The following is a 20722-nucleotide window of genomic DNA, read 5'->3' as shown; positions in this document are numbered from 1 at the left end:
GCTGCGGGACCCGGATGAGCGACGGTACTCCCCCCGCCCCGCAGGCACCGCCCGCGTGACGAGACGGCGCCGCGCGCACAGGCAGGGAGGAGATGGTCCTCCAGCAGCTGCGCGCGCATGTCCCCCTACCCCCCCTCCCCTTCCCGCGGGAGCGCGGGCGCCCCCTGCCGGAAGCACGCGCCGACTGCAGCCCCTCCCCCCCCGCACAGCCCTGTGGGAAGGTGGGGGTGCTGCGGCACCGGGGAGGGGGGGAACCGGTTGCTTCCCCGTTCCGGGCTTGCTGCGCCTCCCGCCCCGCCTCCTCTCTCGGAGCACCGGGTCGCCCTCAGCCTGAGCCCCCCCCGGCAATTAAATTACCGCGTCAGCCTCTTGCCGTGGGCAGGCCTCGCAGCGCCAGGCGGAACGTGGCCGTTCGGGGCCTGGGCCGCTGAGGTAAATTACTGCTCGGCCGCTGCCTGCGGGCCCCGGGGGACACCCGTTATCACCCGCAGCCTTCCCCTTTCCCTCCTTGTAGGTTACGCGTAGGTAATTCCGCTTTACTGGTGGCACCGAAAGGCCACAAGGAAGTGCCTTAAGCGAGAAGCGAGGAGGTTTTAAGCACAGGCGGTGTGCAGGCACGGAGGGCAGGACGCGTGCCACGGGGATCAGGCCTGTGGGTGTGCTGCTGTGGGAGAGACAGCCTGGGAGGAGGCCCCTGCTGCTGCTGCTTACAGGGGAAGGGCATTAGGTGGTACATATTTTGACTCCAGATTTACTGATGGAAAAATCAGGGAGCTGACAGCAAACGTTTTTCAGCTAAAAATAGTGGTTTATTTTTAGTCCTAAACCCGATATTAGTACATGATGCAGAATAGCCCCATGTGCTTCCTTCAGCCTAAAAAACTGCTCTTGGCTGTTACGTGCTATTGAAGGCATAACCATTTTCAGCTGAAACAATTTCACTCCAATCATGATTTCAGCCACAGTCCATGAAGCTTTCTCCCTCCTCTTCTAGGTGATAAATACTTGTCATTGTGCACTGAACCCCGGCCAAAAACAGTGCAACAGTGAACACAAGTGATTCTTCTGACCTAATGGGTTGAAAGCCTGTAATTCTTGGGGCTTATTTTTAGCTGAGAGCAACATAGGACTACTTCACCCAAAAATCTTAGAATGAAATTTCTCCTGTAGGAGGCTAGTGTGTAAAAGCAAAGCTTTCTAGCAAAGGGCTGGTCTCTGATAAGCTGCATTTGATCCCCCTGGTTGTTGTCACACAGCTTAAGCCAATACTAATAACGGTATGGGGAGGGAGAGAGGCAGCCCTGAGTTGCAAGCTGTCAGTGAGAACTTCCAACTTGACTGCAGAAGTGGCTGTGCCTTGTTATTCTACTTATCGAATGTGAGTTTGAGCACTCAAAAATACTTCCACATGCTCCAAGACAAGCTGTATCTGAGATGGGAGAAGTTTAGCACTTGTGGAAATTTTTTTATCCCAGTTTGCACAAACATGATATTATTGAGACAAAAAATTCAAGAAGAGGTGTGTCTGAAACATGCCTCATCTGCAGAACTTGGGCATTTTTTTTTAAATACCTCAAGGAAACTCAGGCTACTTTTTTTTTTTGTAATAGCAGATGCATCTTAAATCCTCCACAACACTCATTCGAGCAGAACAGGGAGACTGTAATGAAAACTCAAGACTGTACCTGTGCAGTTAAATTCCTGCATGATTCAATTCCAGGACTTCAGCTGATACTATGTAGGTGTGAAATCACCCCAGCAGCTGGTCTGGGTACCAAGGGCACGATGTATTTGAGAGCCCTGGATTACCATGCAAATTCATCCTCACTATTAAAAATCCACGCGCAGGGAAGTGGCATCCCTAACAAACTAAAAACCTTCCCTATTGACCCATTGTTTTCACCCATCCTGGCTTGGAAGTGAGAGCCTGCCTCCCTCAGTATGGTACAGTAGTGGAGCTACAAACATGGAGAACAGCTTTGAAATGGTAAATAATGGTCATAAAGCAGCCCAGAAGATGTGGCAGAATCTGTCACATTTCCCTTCACCACCCCCACTTTTTGTCATTTGGAAAAGTGGCTCCCCTGTTTGTCAAATTATCAGGGATTTTGTCTGAGAAGAGTCAATGTCTTCTTGGCAGCCTCTGTTTTCCATGTCCTCATTTGTCACATTCCTAAAAATAATAAAAACAACAGACAAGGCAGGCAGGTGAACATCCAACTGTAGTTTTTAAAGGCAGTCACTTCAATGCATCTGTCACCTCAGATGGCTTATGCTGAAAGACAGACTACCACAAATACACTGCTACTTCTGAAACACCAATTATTTTAACACGTCTTTCCTACATGTGGCAAGCTGAGTTTGAAAGGCAACAATAAAGCACTCCGGTTACTCCAATCCATCTTGCAAGGGATTTATTTGGATGCTCCCATAAGATTAAAATTTGATTTGGTCACCTTAATCCTCACAGATAAAACCTGAGCCCCAAGCCGGGAAGAACCTGATCATACTGTTTCCCTTTCTCTCCTGTGTTTACACTGAGCTTTGTAGGCAAGACTTCCTGCCATCGCACACTGTCCCCTGCAGCTAGCAACAATGGCTGTAACAGAAGCATCATTGAGAAACACACTGCGATCCAATCCGAGTATCCAGACAGGCTGAACCCATCCTCGGTGCAGGCTGAAGTGCTAGTGACTCCTCTACTATACATCTCCTGCTCTGGGAAACTTTAAACAAAAACCCTCCAGGGAGTTCCCATTCTAGGAGATGAGTGACTTGAGGCAAATCTTTGTCCATTCTGGGAGAGACCCATAAACACAACAGGTTTTTCATCAAACTTCTCTACTTGCCATCACAGACAGACTTAGAGTCACTTGGAGCACGTCAGCAGTGCGAGTCCAGTATTGATGTACCGGCAGGTATCCGTAAAGAGAGTTGGGATTGCCAGGACCTTTAAGAGCCACCTGTGGTGAGATCAGGCATAAAAGGAGGCCAGAGCATCAACAGTTGTGACATATTAATTATGGGTAAATACAATGAAGTATTGTCAGCCAGCAAGTATTAGATGGGAGACTAGCTAGACAATGTCTGTTTAGTACTTCTGCATAACCTAATGACATTGCTATTCAGTCCAATAGTTGCCAGCAAAACAGAACAATTTAGAAAGCAGTTTACCAATGTCAATTTTTGCAAAGCTAATTTCAAAACGCACATTGCTGCAACTTCAAAATAAATGTACATCCAAAAGCACTTACTGTTCACTGCACTGAATAAAGGCCCCAACTAACAAAACCCATTTGAACTGAACAAAGCTACCACAGACGCACTGCTCATTTCCTTATTGAAACTTGTCAGCTGGAGTTGACTCAAATCTATTAAAATAAAACCACTGGAAGCCCTTTTTCCACCCTCTCCTCCTGCTGCCCCAGGCTGCTCACCCAGCTGCACATGCAAAGCAGCACGAGGCAGCAGTGCTTGCTATACTGTGGAGAAGAAAGAAAAAGAAAATCAAAAGCTGCAGTGTTGCAATTTTCCTGTGGAAATGGAGACTAAGGAACTTCACCCTGATTTTACCTGACCTCTGAGTCCCGAGGGCTCACAGACACACAGCGAATGCATTGACTGCCAACAACATACAGAGCAGAGCTGCACTGGATAAAATATTTACGTCTTCCATTTCATCACTGGATCATACCTGAAATGATGTATGGTTAAACCTCCTCCTGAGCCCCCCTGCCAAACTGGCCCTGCCTGGCCTTAGCAGATCAGCAACAGTAGAAACAAGATGCTTGGACTTATTTTCATATGTCCACATATGTTTCTTTTTCTCCCTTCTATAAAGGCAGAAAGAAGAAATGCAAAGGGAAATCTAGCTGAAGCAACCTGCCCGGTTCCCAGCTTGGGCACCACCAGGGCTGAGACGCAGTGGTTATTTTAAGATACGGGAAGGCTGACAACCTTCAAATGTCAGCATTTAGCAGCAGGCAGTATTTCAAATACTTACACAGCCACGTCCCTTTCTGAGGAATTGCAGACATTAGGGCTTTTTACACCAGAACTGTTGTACAGAAGGGGAAGTGCTATCAAGAAGGGGCTGAACACTTCCCTCACTCACCCAAGTCAGGACACCGAGCTCTGAGGATCACTACTGTAATTTTTGAACAAAATGGTATATTCAAGGACGTAAAATAAACCACAGGCAAGACTGGAGATAACAATGCTTTATTTGTACATTTCAGCAACAGGAGAAATAATAGAAGATGAAATTATCTGCTTTGTTGTAAAGTATAAAAACATTTAATTATAAATATTTAGCTAAAAAAGCGTGATTTATAAAATATAATCTGTGAAGATATATACACACAGTTTACTTGTTTAGCAATTCTTTCACCTGACATTAAAGAGTAGAGGGTTTTTTCTATTTATTATTCCACGCTCACAGTTTAGTGCTCACAGTTTAAGAAGCAAAACAGACAAGTGAAAAGACAACTGGTGAGTTTTGTTCTGGAAAGGAAAAAAAAAAATTAAAAAATGCACTAACTGGGGCAATAGCAGAGGCAGAATTTGAGCAAATCCATGTTTTGAGAGAGGTCTCTGAGGGAACACAGCTCCCCTGCCATGACCTAAAGTGTATATATCCAGACAACCAGTGGGCACTTTAACATTTGTGGGCAAGTTTCCTGTGTTTGCAAAAGAAAATGGCTAATAATATAGTGCAAACCCTCCGAATTCAGTTCAGCTAAACATGATCACCTTGTTGCTCTTCCCTTCTTCAGCAGGGATTGCTCAGTATGCTGGGCTGGTGTTGTCTGTCATGGCTCTAACGAAATCAAATAATGTCACCTGCATGATTCAGGATATGAGCAAATTTCCAAATAGAAAACCCCAGTGTGCCATCTGATTGCATTGTCCAGCTGGCAATATCCCTTAAAAACAGATACAGCTGCCTAAGGCTGGAAAATACAGTGGAGCCGTACAGTACACTAAATGTAATGGAATGTGAAAGAAGATACATGGTCAGGCCACTCAGTTTTCTATTCCTCATTTAAGACAGAGCCAGCTTCCTCCCTTTGAAGTCTTGGGAAATCTCGCCTCTTATTGAAAGGTTTGTGACTATGGCACTTCAGAGAAGAAAAACTGGAAGACTCTCCAACATGCTGGGTGGCAGAAAATGCTACAGAAAATGATAATTAATTTGATCCATGTCCCTAGTAACTATCTTTCTCTCTTCACAGTGTTTTCACAGTGCCTGTGGCACGGGGCTTTGAGGAAGAAGAGGGATAGTCAAGGATGCGTGACAACACCCAACAGCAGTACAAACGTACAGGAAGTCAAGCTGTACTTTGTACACCCTGATTTACACAAGACCTCACTACTTGCCTGCACGCAAGGAATGAATTAATATAGGGTTAAGAGAAAAAGGTTTTATAGAAAAGAAGGAAAGAATGAAGTAGGCAAACATGACACTTGTCAGCGCTCACCCATGATTTGCTACCTGCTGTTTCTGCTTCAGGACGATGTGTTCCTGACAGTTCAGAGCAAACAGCACGTACACAGCTCTCGTGATTCACATCGTTATGAATGCATAGTAACTGCAAGAGTTGTGCCCTTAGAAACTCAGGAGGATCTTCAGGAGAAGAAGGCTAGCGAAGCTGTAATGAGTTTTAGGCAGGATCCAGGCAGTTCTCTCCAGGTAGAGCCCTGATCTGGGAAAGGTACCAAGTCATGTGCAATCTCGGAGTGCATATTGGCTGCTTGGTTACTGGGTAAATGCAGACTTTAACTCCCTGAAAGCTGCTCGGCGGTGTTTCCTTTCTTCCTCTTCACGCTTTCGCTCATCCTGCTCAGCTTTTATCTCTGCTTCAAACTTACTGGCTGAAGAGAGGGCTTGAACCTTTGTAAGAGAGAGAGAGAAAGACAATAGAAGAGCGTCAGGCCTTGCATCAGAGGGAGAGCCAGAGCCTGAACTACTCCCAGATGACAATGCAGAACTGTTTGCTGGACCTCCCCGTGCTTGCTGGGAAGCAATGTCAGGATAGGTCAAGTATTAATTACACTGCAGTGCTCGGGTATTTACACCCAATACCTGTTAGCTTCCTTGACTTTAACATCAACAAAAGAAAGGTCATTTACTAATAAGTCACTAACAAGTGACCCAAACAGTGCCATCAGTAGTGGGTCACATATATTCTTTCTGTAAGCAGGCAGCATAGCATAAGTTGTGAGTATACAGTGAGAGAAACTACTGCAGAAAACAGTTCTGAATCACAGCCAAATCCGAGAACATCATACTACACCACGGATAATCTGCAGATCAAAGAGACATTGTTTATTCGCTGGCTATTTTTCCAGCTTTCATCTCAGTACATCTGCTGTGCAATAGCTGTGTTATGCTCTTGGGAAAAAACTTCTTATATAAACAAGCAGGATTTTTTTCTCTCCAAGAGAGCTTTCAAAAAGGGTGCTTTGTCAGCTTCGAATGGTGCAAAGCTCTTTCTGCCAACCCTGGGACCCTACAGAATAATTTTGATTCCAAAGGTTACAGAGAGCTGCTTGAGAAAGAGATGTCTGAAATCGTATACTCCAAAATACGCCATTCACCACTGAACTCAGAGTGTTCTGGTTGAGGGAGGTTTTGCTAAATGGGAAACTCAGTCCCTATTGCATTAGTTTCCAGGATGCTTTTGTCTTTAAAAGCAGCCAGCCAGCTAGTCCCATAGAGCTCCCAGCCACAGGGACACAGGTTAGCCAGTCAGCTCTACCAGGGTAAGAACCACAGCAGAGATGGTGAATTAAGCTGTTCTAGTCTTGATTGATCTGCAGAGGAAGGCTGTAGCTAAAGTCCCACAAAGTTTGAAGGGAAAAGCTGTGGCTGAGTTGGGGCAGGGAGGGGCATGAAATACACATCCTTTTAGCTAGGGAGAAATCTGGCAGTATCTTCTACTGAAAAGCAAGCAGGGTCTGTGTCTCAGTGGCAATTAAGGCCTGTGTGCAGAGCTTTTTCATGTTCCTCTGTGCCACACCATACCTTAGCTTCAAAGAAGTTCTTGGCTCCTTTGACTCCCTCAATGGAGACATCTATCTCGGAGAGCTTCGCAAGGGTCAACAGACCACTGTCCTCCTCAAGTTCACCAGCTGCAGCTTTATGGAAAATCAGCAGGAACTAGCAAGAGAGAGAGGAAACATTCAAGTTGTTCACTGAGGCTCAAACTACTCAAAATGCAAACAGCACAGACATTTGCCTGGAGGGGGCTGGAATTTACATTTCTGCTGAATGTTTCTGAGGAAACCAGGTCTATATAAACCAAGTGGCAGCACAGAACCTGTGCTCCAGTGCCCTGGCTCCAGTGCACAGCCCTGCTAGCCTAAAAGAGGTACAGATCTCATACAAAAAGAGGGTTTCCTGGGGAGCAGAGCTCTGATGAAGCACAGCTCCTACCAAGCCCGGGCCGCTACATGGCCAGAGGTAGGCAGCCACCTCTCCACCTGCCTAGTACAAGAGTATGGTAGGCTCAGATATACCTCTTTATGTCCCCACACCCTAATGGTGTATTCACAAGTCCCCCACCAGCTTCCCCGGGGTTCTGGGGGCTCAGATCACACCCCATGACAACGAAAGCAGGGCAAAGATGGCCCTGGCTCACACCTGAACCCCAGGCTCTACGAACCGAGGTGCCAGTGCACTCCTGTTAGAAAGAACAGCAGCCCAGGTGAGTGGCTCAAACAAGCATCCACAGAGCAACTTGTTCTGAAGCCTTTGTCCTGCACTGGACCACAGACATTTTACAAATCTGGATGGAGTCACTACAGCAGAGCGCATATTGGCAAGTGAATTCCAAAGGGAAACAAACAAACAAAGAGCCTGTATTACACTCCAGGAAAGCACACTTTTTGTTTTTACAAAAGGGACAAAACCTGCCTACATAAAAATAAACACCTCTGCACCACCTTCCACCTGCTAACTAAACTCCAGGTTAAGATGTGGATGTTCTATGCATAATTTGAGAGGTCCTGTAACTCCCTGCTATTCTTGGCCACCCCAGGAGGTGTCTCAACGCTTGGAACAGTGCGGAAAGAACAGAGACAGGGACAAGTCACCCGGGTACAAAAGGAGCACAAGCAACAAAGCTGCAGCACTGCACCACTTCAGTCCAGTGCAGAGGGCTGCACATACCACGTAGGGTTGCCTTGAGATCCATTTGCACAGGAACATCAAATACCTCTAGTGCTGTGCTCCTCAGACTACTAGGCTTTGGACTTTGCTTCTTCCGACGGAGAGCCTGAGCTATCCCGGAGGAGGGCAGCAGAGCCCCAGCATCTGCACTGAGCCAGCCCCTGAAGCACTCGCCTGCTTCAAGTTGCTCGCAGAAGCTGGTGGAGACGCAAAGAGTTTGGGAAGGCCTCCCATGGGGAAGGGTGTGGAGATGACAGCAGCGCTGTCTGCCCTTTCACAGAGGCAGCATCACCAGGCATTACTTCATGCAACTGTCTTGTAACCCACATGTGCTCAGCACAGAGCAGCCAGAAACCAGGCTGTGCTTCGGAAGGGAACTTCTCCCCCTCCAAACATATGTAAGAAATTAAGATGCTCTGCTTAATGGGCAGAACATCCTGCTCAAAAAGAAACCAAATTCTCCCCAAGACATCCTCTCCCTCTGCTCAGATCTGCTGGGCTCAGGCTAGTTCCTCCCCTCCTCCACCAGTGGGCATGGGGACACAGAGGGCTGGCAGCCAGGCTGGCATTAGTCATGGTTCCTCCTCACAGTTTCTGCTCCACCCTGTGAGTCCTGCTTCCTGGCATCGGAAAAGGGCAGCGGAGGCAGCACAATCCTGAGGTCTGGTACAGCTGTCGCCCAGGGAGGGACTGGAAACACCCAGTCATGAGTACAAGTGTGCATGAATCATCCTGAAACTAGGGGATGGGGCAGCAATCCTCCAGTGGAATATGGGCTGCCCCAGCCAGGAAGGGCAGGCTGCGTTAAAGGAAACCAGGGACCAAGCCACCAGTTGCAGTGGACACCGCATAACGTCAGCGAGGTGGACTATGGGGCACCATGCTGGTTTCCACAGGAGCTCAGGAGCAATCCTTCCTCACGTGTCAGCACACTGCCTGCAGCTCACCTCATCAGTTGTTTGCCCTCGAGGCATCAGTCCTGACTAACTAGACAACACCAGCAATCGGCATTCAGCTCCCATTCCCAGCCTGTCTCACACTCTTGCTGGGCCCAGGACACATCACATGCAGCTAAGCCTCAGGGAAATGTCAACAGAGAAGCAAAAGTGAATAATGTTGGTACCTTTAAAAGCTGTGCTCTCAAGGACAACGTGACACACACTTTCCACCCCACTAACCTCAGAAGAGATAAGAGATGTATCTGCTCTCACATCCTTCATGATCCAAGACCTACCCCACAGTGCCAGGTCTCAGAGCGATGCTGCAGTTACGCAGCCCCACTGGGCACCATGCTGGCCTCAGGGATGCGAGGGAAGGTACAGGATTGACCAGCAGCAGCAGCCTTGCAACAGCTTGCCAGAAAAGCAGTGCCACCCAAGGCTGTGGTTTGCACCAAGCCTGGTCGCAAACGCATGATGTGGGTCAGCATTTAAGCTGGTGCAGGCGTGGGGGGCAGTGGGTGGATTTTTGTGGCTTCTAGATAGCAGCTACAATTAGACATTACTATGATAGCAACTAACTCTGGTTTCCTGTGGTAATGACGGAATTAGACAAAGGTGTTTTTTTCCCCCCTCACTGCACCTAACATTTTTAAGCCTAAATTTCTTTGCTTGAGTCACAGAGGGAGTCTTGTGTAGTTAATTGTTGATGTATTGATGGACACTCAAAGGTCAGTGGTAGAAGGCAGCCTTCCTAACAAGACCAGCAGTTCATCAGCAGCAAGTCAGAGCCATATGAGCCTGCTTTCCAGGCAACAGCTTACCTGGGATGGGAGGACATGACACTACTCAAAGCAGCAGCAAAAGGTGACCTATTGGAAGTGAAAGAGGTCCTTGCCAATTCTCTGGCCAGGCCACAAGAAGCAAATCTTCAGGCAGGTATGTCAGGACTCGTTATTCTCTGGAGAGGCAGACAGGAGCCCTGCAGTGCTCGAGTCACACCCTGCTGAGTTCAGACACTCATTTAAACTAGGGTTTCTCCTTGTGTTGTCAGAATGCTCCAAATCACCTTGGTCACCCTCCACGTGCTTACTTGTCACCACCAATGGGAAGCAGAGTGGGACAGGGCTACGGGCTGGTTCGGACCTCCTCACCCACCAGGAAACCTGCCTCCCTGCCAGTCCTCTGCCCGAACAGCAGCTGGACATGGCACATCTGCAACAAGGCAGGAAGCATCCTGCTCCTCTCTACCATGGGAAGCTGTGGGTACATGCCAAAGCTGCCGTGTAATTTGTCCCCAGAGCTCTGCCAGTGATGCTCCCTCATTCCAACCTATATGCCACTCAAGCTTGTGTTTGACCATCGTTTTGCATCTGGAGGGAAGCTACAACAGCACCAGCTGCTGTGTGCCACATGCCAAGGACTGGCAGCACAGGCAGCCCATGCCAGCTGATGAGCAGCAGTGCAGGGGGCTGTGCTCCAAACAGGTGGCAGCAAAAGAGGAGCTGTTCTGCCACTGATGCCAGGACATCACAGCATCTTCCAGAGCCTTGAGGATAAAGGCACTTCTCTTTCACAGGAGATAGCCTCTGCAGCAAGCCCAGAGGCTGTCCCCAGCTCTTCACCCAGGGTGAAGGGTGGCCCAGGAGGCACGAAGAGAAACAGAGGGTTCCTCCAGCCTACACAGTGATTTGGCAATCACCATCTGACCTGGAGCCAAGAGCACAGTAATCTTCCTGCTCCGCTGGATTCTTTGCTACCCCCAGTTCACCTCTGACCGGGCATGTCTCCTTCCCTGCCCAGAGGAGCTGCCAGCTTAGGGCTTTGCTGGTGTGAACAGACAGGCTCTTGCTTCCCAGATTTACATGTCTTCCCCCCCCCCCCCCCCCCCCCCCCCCAAAGGCTGGGTGTCATAACCCAACAGTCTTTGGCCTCTGTTTTCTACTGCTGCCCTCTTGCAGCAAAAGAAATGCAACAAAACCCTTGGGAGACAAAAGCAGGGGAAGATGGTGTGACATGCCAGCACAGAGTGATGGTACAGCAGCTCTATGACCTGTCAGTCACCCCTCACACCCCAACCAGCCCAGCCAGTCACGGGCCCTGGCTGCTCATCCTCCCTCCCAGGCACTGCCAAAGGTCTCAGCACTTCCATAATGAAGACCTCAATGTCCTGAGCTGTGGAGAGCTCTGCACCTTTTCTCCATAACCAAACCCCCAGCCTGGAGGAGGCATGGTGAGAGCACAGCCCCTGCAGAAACAAGGGAGCCCAGCTGCTCAGGGCCCATCACTGCCATCCCCTGGGGCAGGAGGAGGCAGGACAGGAGCACAGCCCTCACAACCGGTGCGGGACACAAGCAGCAATTGCCCTCCTGCTGCCTAAGGGGCTGTCAGTTAATTCAGAAAGCCACAGTATGACATATGCTTCTGAGACAGCAATCAAAGCCTGGGACGAGGAGATGATGCAACAAGAGGTTTTGGTATCTGGGCTCCCCCTTCCTGCTGAGATGAGTTGTGTACCCTTGAGTGCCTACAGGTCACTGCTCAAATTCCCTCTCTTCCTCCACCCAGCAGCAGTTCCTGGCCTGCCCACGCTGCTCCCAGTGGTCTCAGCACAGCGGTGACAGACAGACCCGTTTGCTGTGTGTCCCTGCTGAGCCAGCATGCAGTACCAAACAAACTGCTGCATTACATTTATTCCTTGCTGCAGGGAGGCCACCACCCCTCGTGAAGCTCACTGTGGCTGGTCACTGCGTGATGCAGAGAGGGACCCAACATAAACTGGAAGAGGCAGCCTCCTGCACCCCATGAGATGAGTTGCTCTGAGCAGAACCCTTGCCCTGCACCTGAAATGAAGCCCGAGCTGCTGTACTGCAGGAGCCCAGCAATGAGACCTTGTGACTGAAGGGACATGCCACCTCCAGCTACAGCAGGAAGTTCTGACAGCACTCCCAGGCCGATGCAGCAGGGCTCAAACGTGCTCCCAAAGCAAACAGGAGGTTGGAGAGCTTTAGCATCAGGTACCATTACTGCCACATGGCAATGGATGTTGACACAGCTCCACACCTTGAGTTCCCCATGGCATGGGGAAGCTCGCCTCCTTCTCCACTGCACCCCACAGCTGCAGAAACACAGAGGGGACAGGGCTACCTACAGCCAGACTACAGGGCCTGGCTGCCTCCTCCCTCCACCCCACAGCCACATCCCTGTCTGCTCCTGCAGCCACCCTCACCTCACGGAAGCTGAGCTTCCCGTCAAAGTCTTCATCCACCTCTTTGATCATGTTCTTCAGACCCAGGTGGGTCTGGGGGGCTCCCAGCTTTTCCATCATCAGCTTCAGCTCCATCAGGTCAATGTACCCATCCCGTCCCGAGTCATACCTGTGGGTTGCAAAGGGGAAAGGGTCAGAACTCATCATCCCCCATATCCATCTTCCCAGAAGAGGAACCGTGCAAATGGATAAAGTCACAGGGTGGTTCAAAGCTTGGGGGAGAAGGGAAGCTGCTGAGATATATTAAGCTCAGGGAAGTAGCTTGCAGCTTTCAGAGCTGTCTCATCAGAGAGAGAAGTGCTCAGGGGAGCTCAGACCAAACCACCCACACAGAAGGAGCATGGAGGAACTCAGCTTATCTCAGTGGGATTTCCATCTCGCCCACTTGCGTGCCCAGCACACAGCTTACACCATGCACTAGCGCGGTGAGGCAAAGGCATGCCAGAGCCAGCTGCTGCCATGTCTCCTGCTCGTTTCAAGGAGAAACAGGGAGCAGAGACCAACCAGAACCTCCCAGCAGAAAGCAGCTATCTTTCTTCATAAGCAAAACACACTCCCTCTAGCTGTTAAGATCTTTCCTCTCCAAAATGGTTTTGTACTACACAAACACCGTGCTTCAGGGCAGCTGTTTATTCAGTGTCCCCAGGCAGAGCAGAAAGGCAATCCCGGGGGACCGCTGGCAGAGGAAACCAGTGCCCACTTCTAGAAGCAAGACTGGAGTGGGACCACAAAGGACTGCAAGGACTCCTTGCAGGAGGAGAGCGCACCCAAGCAAGGGGCAGAGTGCTTTAGGGATGGGGAGGTAGTGACCCACCGTGCTCAGCCTGGGACTGTGCACCAATTCCTCCCCTGACATCCGCTGCGGGTGAGAGTAAAGCATCCAGCCCACCCAGCAACCAGCGCTTCACACCCACCAGGGCCATCACTGGGTTTCAAAGTCCAAAGGCTGGAGGGATGGGCACCCTGCTGTCAGACAGCCCGTTGACAGCCCTCCCTCATCCTGGTCCTGCCATCGGGGTCCAGCACAGAGCTGGGGGCTCGCATGGGAGGATGGGGCAGGGTCCACCAGTCTGGGCTCAGCCCCGGTGCACAGCCTGCCACTGCCTCCTTGCTTCCCGCCCTCCTTGCCACCATCTCAACCTCGACAGAGTTAAATCCTTCAAACCATTCAGAAAGAAAACCATAGGCACAGCACTGAAGCCTTCCCAGCTGGCAGGAGCTGGTCAAATCCTCCCGCCCATCATCTTTCATTGACTGTTAGCTCTCTTCCAAAGAAACGATGGCTGTAGCTGTCCCAGACAGAGATCTGCACAGTTGTGGTTACCCTGGAAGAAAGCCCTTTCCAGCTGAGAAGCCTCACAGCCGCAGAGGAAGCTGTGGCAGAGGAAGGCACGAACAAAGCCACGGGCCCCAAGCTGCTCGTAGCCATGGGCAATGTGAAGCAGGGCTGCAGCCAAGAGCCTTGCCCCTGCCTTCACCGGCACAGGATGTTGCTCCCCCAAACTGGGGTAGCCTCCACAGCTTTCCAAAGACCTCCACAAGCAGCTTTTATGCTCTCTGTGCCTCCCTGTTTCCAAGGGTCCCAGGCCCATAAGACCCCAAATGACAGGGACATCATCAGGCTGGCACGCAGCCCCTGCTACCAGTCTGCCTGCACTCTCTGCACCCCACAAACCTGTGAACCCACCAGGCCAGACAGCTCTCTGAAAAACTAGGAAAGAAACCTCTGCTGGATCACAAACCAGGTCACAGACTGAAGACATCACTGGGCAGAAAAGCAGTGCGTTCATCACAGCAAGGAAGGTGTCAGTTAATTAAGGCACACATTCACAGCATTACCCAGCCCAGCTCAGAGATGCACTTTCAAGACCTCACAGAAGTGTAATAAGTGCAATATTTAATTGTCAATTTGCTTTTCCTTTAAGTTTGGGAGAAAGGGTGTGGAGGTGTTCCTCCAGAGTAAGGCGATTGGAGAGGCAGTGCCTTTGATCAGATAAAGCAGCAAAGCATATCGTGGCAGGGAGGCACTTGGGATTGGGGGTTTTTTTTGGGCCCCAGCAAGCTCACACTGCCCTTTGGCTGGGTGCAGGAGGAGGACTACACTGAGGCCCCCACCAAGGGCTGCCCATCCGGGGTCAGGACACTTCCCAGCCCCTCTCAGAGGCATTGGATAATGGAGATGAATGCAGGAGGGCACATGCCCAGCCCGTGCCTGCCATGTTCATCTCACCCTTCTGCTACGGATGCTACCTGCAGGCAAACACCATCCCTTCGTGCCTGCCCTGGCCCTAAGCCCAGGGGTAAATGCGCCATCTCAAAAGGGTTAAGCATGGGGCACAGCCTCAGGGCTCGTCATCCCTGCAGAGGCAGCACAAAGCCAGGATTGTGAGAAATGGGGTCTTGCCAGTGGCAGACCGCCGCAGCAGAGCAGCACACTGTACCAGTCACACAATGGGTGTTGAGCACGCCAGGCCAGGATAAAGCTGGTGCGACCGAGATGCACCTCAAAATCGGGTTACCAGTCCCTTGCAGTCGGGGACAGACAGAGGGACATTGAAGCCCCTGGATGCTCGGTGCCCATCCTGCAGAGCAACAGCAGCACCCTGCAAACTGCTGCATTTCCTCCCTGCCCCCCTTGCCTCCTAGAACAGCCCGAGTATTTTAGGACCTGTGTACAGCCACTTGGCTGCCACGGAGCCACGCAGCCAGACTATTTAGGGAGAGGCGTATTTATAGGGCATGAGAGAAGGCGCAATTCATTCCCCATCACCCCCCTGCAGGCACAGGAGGCGCTTGGTGCAATGGGGCACGGTGTGGGCTGCACATTGTTGGCCAGCCAATGCTCCCGCCACACTTAGCCCTACCAAAAACCCCACTGTCTGCCTTTTGGGAGCTCCAAAAACCCCACTGTCTGCCTTTTGGGAGCTCCCTTTCAAGGCCCAGGGCTCCAGCCAGCCCCTGATACTGCTCACACCCATTTCACTGCCTGCACAGCAGCTCTGTCATGGTGATGGACACCAGTGAGCCCTAACAGGCAGCAAAGGCAGAGTTGGAGGGGGGCACCAGGGCAAGTTTGGTCCCCAAATGCATCCCAGCATCCCAGGGAGCCGTCCCATCCTGTACTCCAGAAGTGGCACAGCAAGAGTATGCAGCACTCAGGTGCCTTGCCAGCCCTCTCAGCCCCCGCTCCTGTCACTTGCTGTCCTGCCGTGACACTGGAGATTTGCTTCTTTCGGACTCAGAGCTCCCTGGGCCGCAAGCCAAACCTCACCCCAGTGATGCGCAGGCATTACAGACAGAGGGGCTCTCGTGCTGATGGGCAAAGACATCTCACATTGCAGGCAGACAGGCAACTCCAGCAGCAAGTCAGTGTCATGGCGGGTCCCCACCTGCAACGGCTGGGATGCCGCAGGCAGCCATGAGCACCACGGCCGACGTGATAAGGCTTTGCAGTGCCGCCACAGCAGTGTTCCTGGCAGCAGATGACACATAGGCAGTGGCTGCCAAAATCTGCTGCAACAAGGATGCGCCCAGATTCCCATGCTGGCTCACTTCCACCCAGGCTGCAGAGCGTGCCTGGCTGCTGAAACACTGGGGGAGGAAAGCAGGAGGTGAAATTGGGGAGGGGGAAGAGGGAATACTTGCTGAACAGACTTGCTTAAGAGCAAGAAGTGTGTTACACATGATTTCTGCCCAAGTACAATCATTGTAATGGTGTTACACAGCACAGCTGGGGGTGAGTTACACTACAAAAGAAAGAAGGGCCAAAAAGGGAGGAAAAAGGAGATGCTGAGGACTGCATCACCTGTACCAACTCTGCAGTCACCTCCCCAGCTGCCTGAAAAAAAACAAGGGGGGGGGGGGGGATAGTTGAATAAGAAATACCAAATCCTGAAGGATCAAAGAGCAGTTTATAAACATTCATGGCTCTTGAGAAAGGCTGGAAAGAAAACCTGCCCTCCCTGTACATGTTTGCCATACCTGAGCTTGCTCCACACACTATGGGCACCTGGACTTTGATCTGCAATTCCTGCATGCTGCAATGGCCTAAAACAGGCTTTGAAATAAAGCAGTCGGAGTAATGGTGCTGAAGTAGTAATAATCTCTCTTAAATATTTCAAAATCCTTTCTAAATAGTACTTAACTCCCTCTGAGCATTGTGTTTCACCTTACATGGAGAGGGAGGTGCTGATCTCTTCTCCCTGGTATCCAGTGATAGGACACATGGGAACAGTTCAACACTGTGCCAAGGGAGGGTCAGACTGCACATGAGGAAGCATTTCTTTACCAAGAGGGTGGTCAGACACTGGAACAGGCTTCCTGGAGAGGTGGTCAATGACCCAAGCCTGTCAGTGTTTTAGACGCATTTGGACAATGCCCTTAACAAGCTTTAACTTTTGGTCAGCCCTGAAGTGGTCAGGCAGTTGGACTAGATGTGATCATTGTAGGTCCCTTCCAACTGAAATATTCTATTCTGTTGCCGAGAGCTTTGGAAACAATTCCTCCCTACCGGGGTGGGGACAGGAACAGGCTCCTCAGCCCTGTGCAGGTCCATCCTTCCCAGGCCACACAGCAGGAGCTCTCCTGCTGCTGGAGGGACACGATGGCAAGACGAAAGTCTCCTCCAGCAAGATTTCCTCTGAGATGCTGGGCAAGACCTCAAGGCACAGAAGCCTGCAGGGCCCAGGCTGGGTGCTGGGCACCTGGGGTGGCTGAGTCCCCATGGGGATGACCTCCCTGAGACCACTGGGACTCCAGAGGCAGCTGGTCACAGACCACAGGTCACACCAGGAGCACGGCAGCCCTGGAACAAGCAGGTCTGCTGCAGCACGTCTGACACATCCCTTGGTACAGGGACACCTGGCAAGGGGCTCCCAAGTGGCTCCAGGAGGGCAAGGAGACATCACAGCCTCTCCCACCAGCCAGGCACAAGGCACTCAAGAAACACATGGGCAACATGTGAAATACCCTAAATACAAAAGCAATAGCAAGGCTGGAATTTCTCCACTCCCTCACGATGAAGCCAATGGTTGTTCTCCTCCCCCCTACCGCCCTCAGAAAGGTCACTCCTGCCAGGCACAGCCTCACAGCCTGGCTTTCACAACCCCCTCTGCCATTTCCCTGGACAAGATGGCACCAAGGGGAGCTGTAAGACTCCAGAGCTCCTGAGGGTTTGCTCACAAGACTTGGGGAAGGGAGGTTATCATGGTTACCACAGTCCTCACACATTGTCAGAATAGGCAGCTAATTAGGTCACATTATAATTAGCCTGAGCTGCAGACTTCCTGGTCCCTCTGCCAAAAAAAAAATACTCATCCCAAGAGCTGCCTGCACCCAAGCAGCCCCCACAGGCTCCTGCACAGCCCCAGCTCCCACAGCAGATACCCACACGCCATCTCCAGGGGAATGGGGCCAAAATGGGGGGATGCTGCCAAGAGGAGGCTTGGACAAGAGGGGGAAAAGCGAGCCCAACCGTGGCAGCAGGAGCATCGTTTCTGTTTTGGAAGGATGCTCCCAGCAGCACACAGCACCTGGATGGAGCACTGGATTTTGGGAAGTCCCATGTTCAGATGAGCCCTTTGCTTCCACCCTGGCACAGGGTGGTCACAGCCACCAGCCATACCATGGGACGCCCTGACAGACACCATAGCAGCTGCTATCACCAGCAACTCCCTCTTCCCAGCTGGAGCACCCTTACCCAGCCCACACCATGCCCAGGTCCCACAGGCTCAAGTTTAGTCTGAATAACAGATTTACAGGTCCCACTGAACTGGTAAGAAACACTTGTGGATGGGAAGTCTGACAGCAGAACCCTGGCAAACTGTGACAGTGAGAAGATAAATCCTTGTCTGTCAAAGGCTTATTTTCTACCATTAGTAAGAAAGACCCTGGGTTATGGTGCCCAGGGCCAATAAGCCATACAGAGAATAAAAGCCTTAATCACATTAACTCAAGCTCTGACTGGCAGGAATTAAGGGGAACATTTCCTCTCCTCCTGGATCACATGGCATTGGCCGGTACTTGAAACTGGTCACTGAGAGCAGATGGAGCAAAGACCAGATCCTCTGCCACCACTAACATCAGGTGCCTGTAACAGAGTGAAAACCAGGACAGGGTTTTCCATCCACCTGTCCGGGAAGCACAGGGGAGCATGGGGAGTGCAAGCCCAGCTTCTGCCCCTTTTGGCATGACTGGCTGGTGCTCAGCTGCGATAGTCCTCACAGGGCACACAATGTTTTCCAGCTACATTGACCAGCTGATTAGCATTCAACAGCAAAGCCTCGGTTTCCCGCTTACAAGGCCGGCATTTAATGAGCTCATTGTTGAAAAATTCGGCTGCAGTTCAGCTCTTCTACTTTCTATTTCCCAAACCACCACTGTTCCTTTCCTTATCCCTATTGAGGCAGTGCCGCTGCCCGCTTCGGGCTCTTGCCCACAGCTTTTGAACACTACAGCTGCCAGCATGGTTTGTCCCTCTGCCGTCGCAGCACCATGTCTCAGCCCTTTGCAGAGTGGGATCCCCTTTAATCGTCGTCAAAAGGGGCACAGCAGAGAGCAGAACAGCAGTCTCACCCAGACCACCCCCCTTCCTGTGCCCAGCTGCCGACACAATGCTGCCCATGCAACAAAGAACTCTGGTGAGCTCACAAAAGCCCATCGCCTTGTCTCCCGCAGTAACAGCCCTGGCTGGGGCTAGCAACAGCCTGCAGCATCAGGAGGTGGAAGTATTCAACCAGGCTCTTGGTCTCCTCGCAATGACCCCAGTCTCCAGGGTGCCCAAGGCAGCTTTCAGGTAGGAAGATGAGAACCTAACAAGTTACAAACCCTGTTGCAGTCACCTCTGTGAGCTGAAGAAGATCTTTGTGCCTTGCCATGACAGCCCACGTAGCACCTCTGTGGCACTGCCTCCTCGTGCCTGGCAGCAGCTCACCCCCAGTCTGGCAGCCGGGCCTGCCTGCGGCCAGCTGGCTCATGCAGTTGTCTGCCCAACCCCTCTCCTTGGGGCTGGGAGGACATCAGTCCCCAGGAGTGCAAGGTTTTGCGGTGCTGGAGGGAAACCTGAGCATAGGTAACCAAAGCTACCCAGGCACAGCCCAACTGCAGGAGCCAGGACAGAACTCATGGGGGAGAGACACAGGCTGGATCTTGGCCCCGGGAAGGGCCAAGCCTTTCTGCTTACAGCAGCAGCTCTCCACATTGCCACCAGCAGCTTGACTTTAATACAAACCTTCCTGCTGGGAATCCCGGCCCCCAGGAAGGGGGAAGCAAGAGGAAGCTGTGCTCAAGCTTCGTTTGGGTGCATGGGAAGGAGCGAGCACAAGGCCTGGCAAACATAACCCTGGATGGAGCTCCAGCACTGCCCACCAGTGCCAGCAAAGCTGAGGATGTTCGGGGTCCCAGTTGCTGCAGGCAGATGCCCAGCGTCGCTGCAAGGCCCTGGGACCCAGACCCACCAGGTGCCCCAGCATGTGGGGCAGCAGCACCTGTGCTCTCCCAGCCCCCTGTCCCACCCAAAGAATCCCCCAAAACCACAGCTCGTGGGTGCCACCACAAACAGCCATCGTCCTGAACCCGGGTAGAGCAGAGGCAAGCCCAGGCCGTGATCTAAGCACGGGACTGAGCCCCAGCTCCGGGTCTGAGGCAAACCCTACGAACCTCCTCCCCCCGCCCCCTGCCAAACACACAGGGACAATATCGGGATCAGATGGCGCTGGTAACCCGCCGCAGCTTCTTCCAGCCCGACCGCAAAACCGCGGAGAAATGCAAACATCTCGCCAAGAGCAAGCAGCCTCTCTCCAGATGTCCCCCCGGGGAAAAGCTCGGGGATTGTTTGCGGGGGAAAAGCAGAGCCCCAAACCCGCCCCGCCCCCCCGGGGGGCGAACCCCCGCTCCCACCCCACTCACAGGCGGAACATGCGCTCCATGTCCTTGATCTGCCGGCGGCTGAACTCCTTGAACTCGGTGTAGGGGTTGAAGACGGCGGCCCGCCGGGGCTGCGCCGCCCCCTCGTTGATGTCCTGCCGCCGGCAGAGCTTGGCGCTCAGCTCCGCGCCCGCGCTGGCCGTCAGGCAGCTCCGCTCCGCCTCGTCCCCAGCCGCCTCCTCGCCCCTGCCAGCCGCCGCCGCCTCACCCTCCACTGCCGCCCCACTCTCCTCCAGCTGCAACCGCCGTTGCAGCTTCTGCGCTAGCTCCTCCGAGGCCATGGCCCGGAACTGCCCGGCCACTGCGACTTCCTACCCCGCTCGGCTCCGCTCCGGCCAGGCCCGCCTGCCCCGGCCCGCAACTTTATTCCCTCACTCGGAGGGAGCGGGGCGGGACGGGGCGGGACGAGGCCGGGACGCC

At 52.1% G+C, this 20722-nt stretch overlaps 1 protein-coding gene across 1 annotated transcript; it reads right to left on the bottom strand.

The window, feature by feature from the left end:
• Positions 1–4205: 4205 nt before the first annotated feature.
• On the bottom strand, positions 4206–20668 carry EFHD1 (EF-hand domain family member D1). Its single transcript, XM_052804201.1, has 4 exons — positions 20285–20668; positions 12341–12488; positions 7028–7162; positions 4206–5893 (listed from the first exon to the last, which is right to left on the bottom strand). The coding sequence occupies exons 1-4, from the start codon at positions 20581–20583 to the stop codon at positions 5759–5761; spliced, it is 717 nt and encodes a 238-aa protein (XP_052660161.1). The 5' UTR covers positions 20584–20668; the 3' UTR covers positions 4206–5758.
• Positions 20669–20722: the final 54 nt, after the last annotated feature.

This window comes from Harpia harpyja, chromosome 12 (genome assembly GCF_026419915.1).
Source record: "Harpia harpyja isolate bHarHar1 chromosome 12, bHarHar1 primary haplotype, whole genome shotgun sequence".
NCBI lineage: Eukaryota > Metazoa > Chordata > Aves > Accipitriformes > Accipitridae > Harpia > Harpia harpyja.
This window is presented reverse-complemented; position numbering and strand designations above follow the sequence as displayed.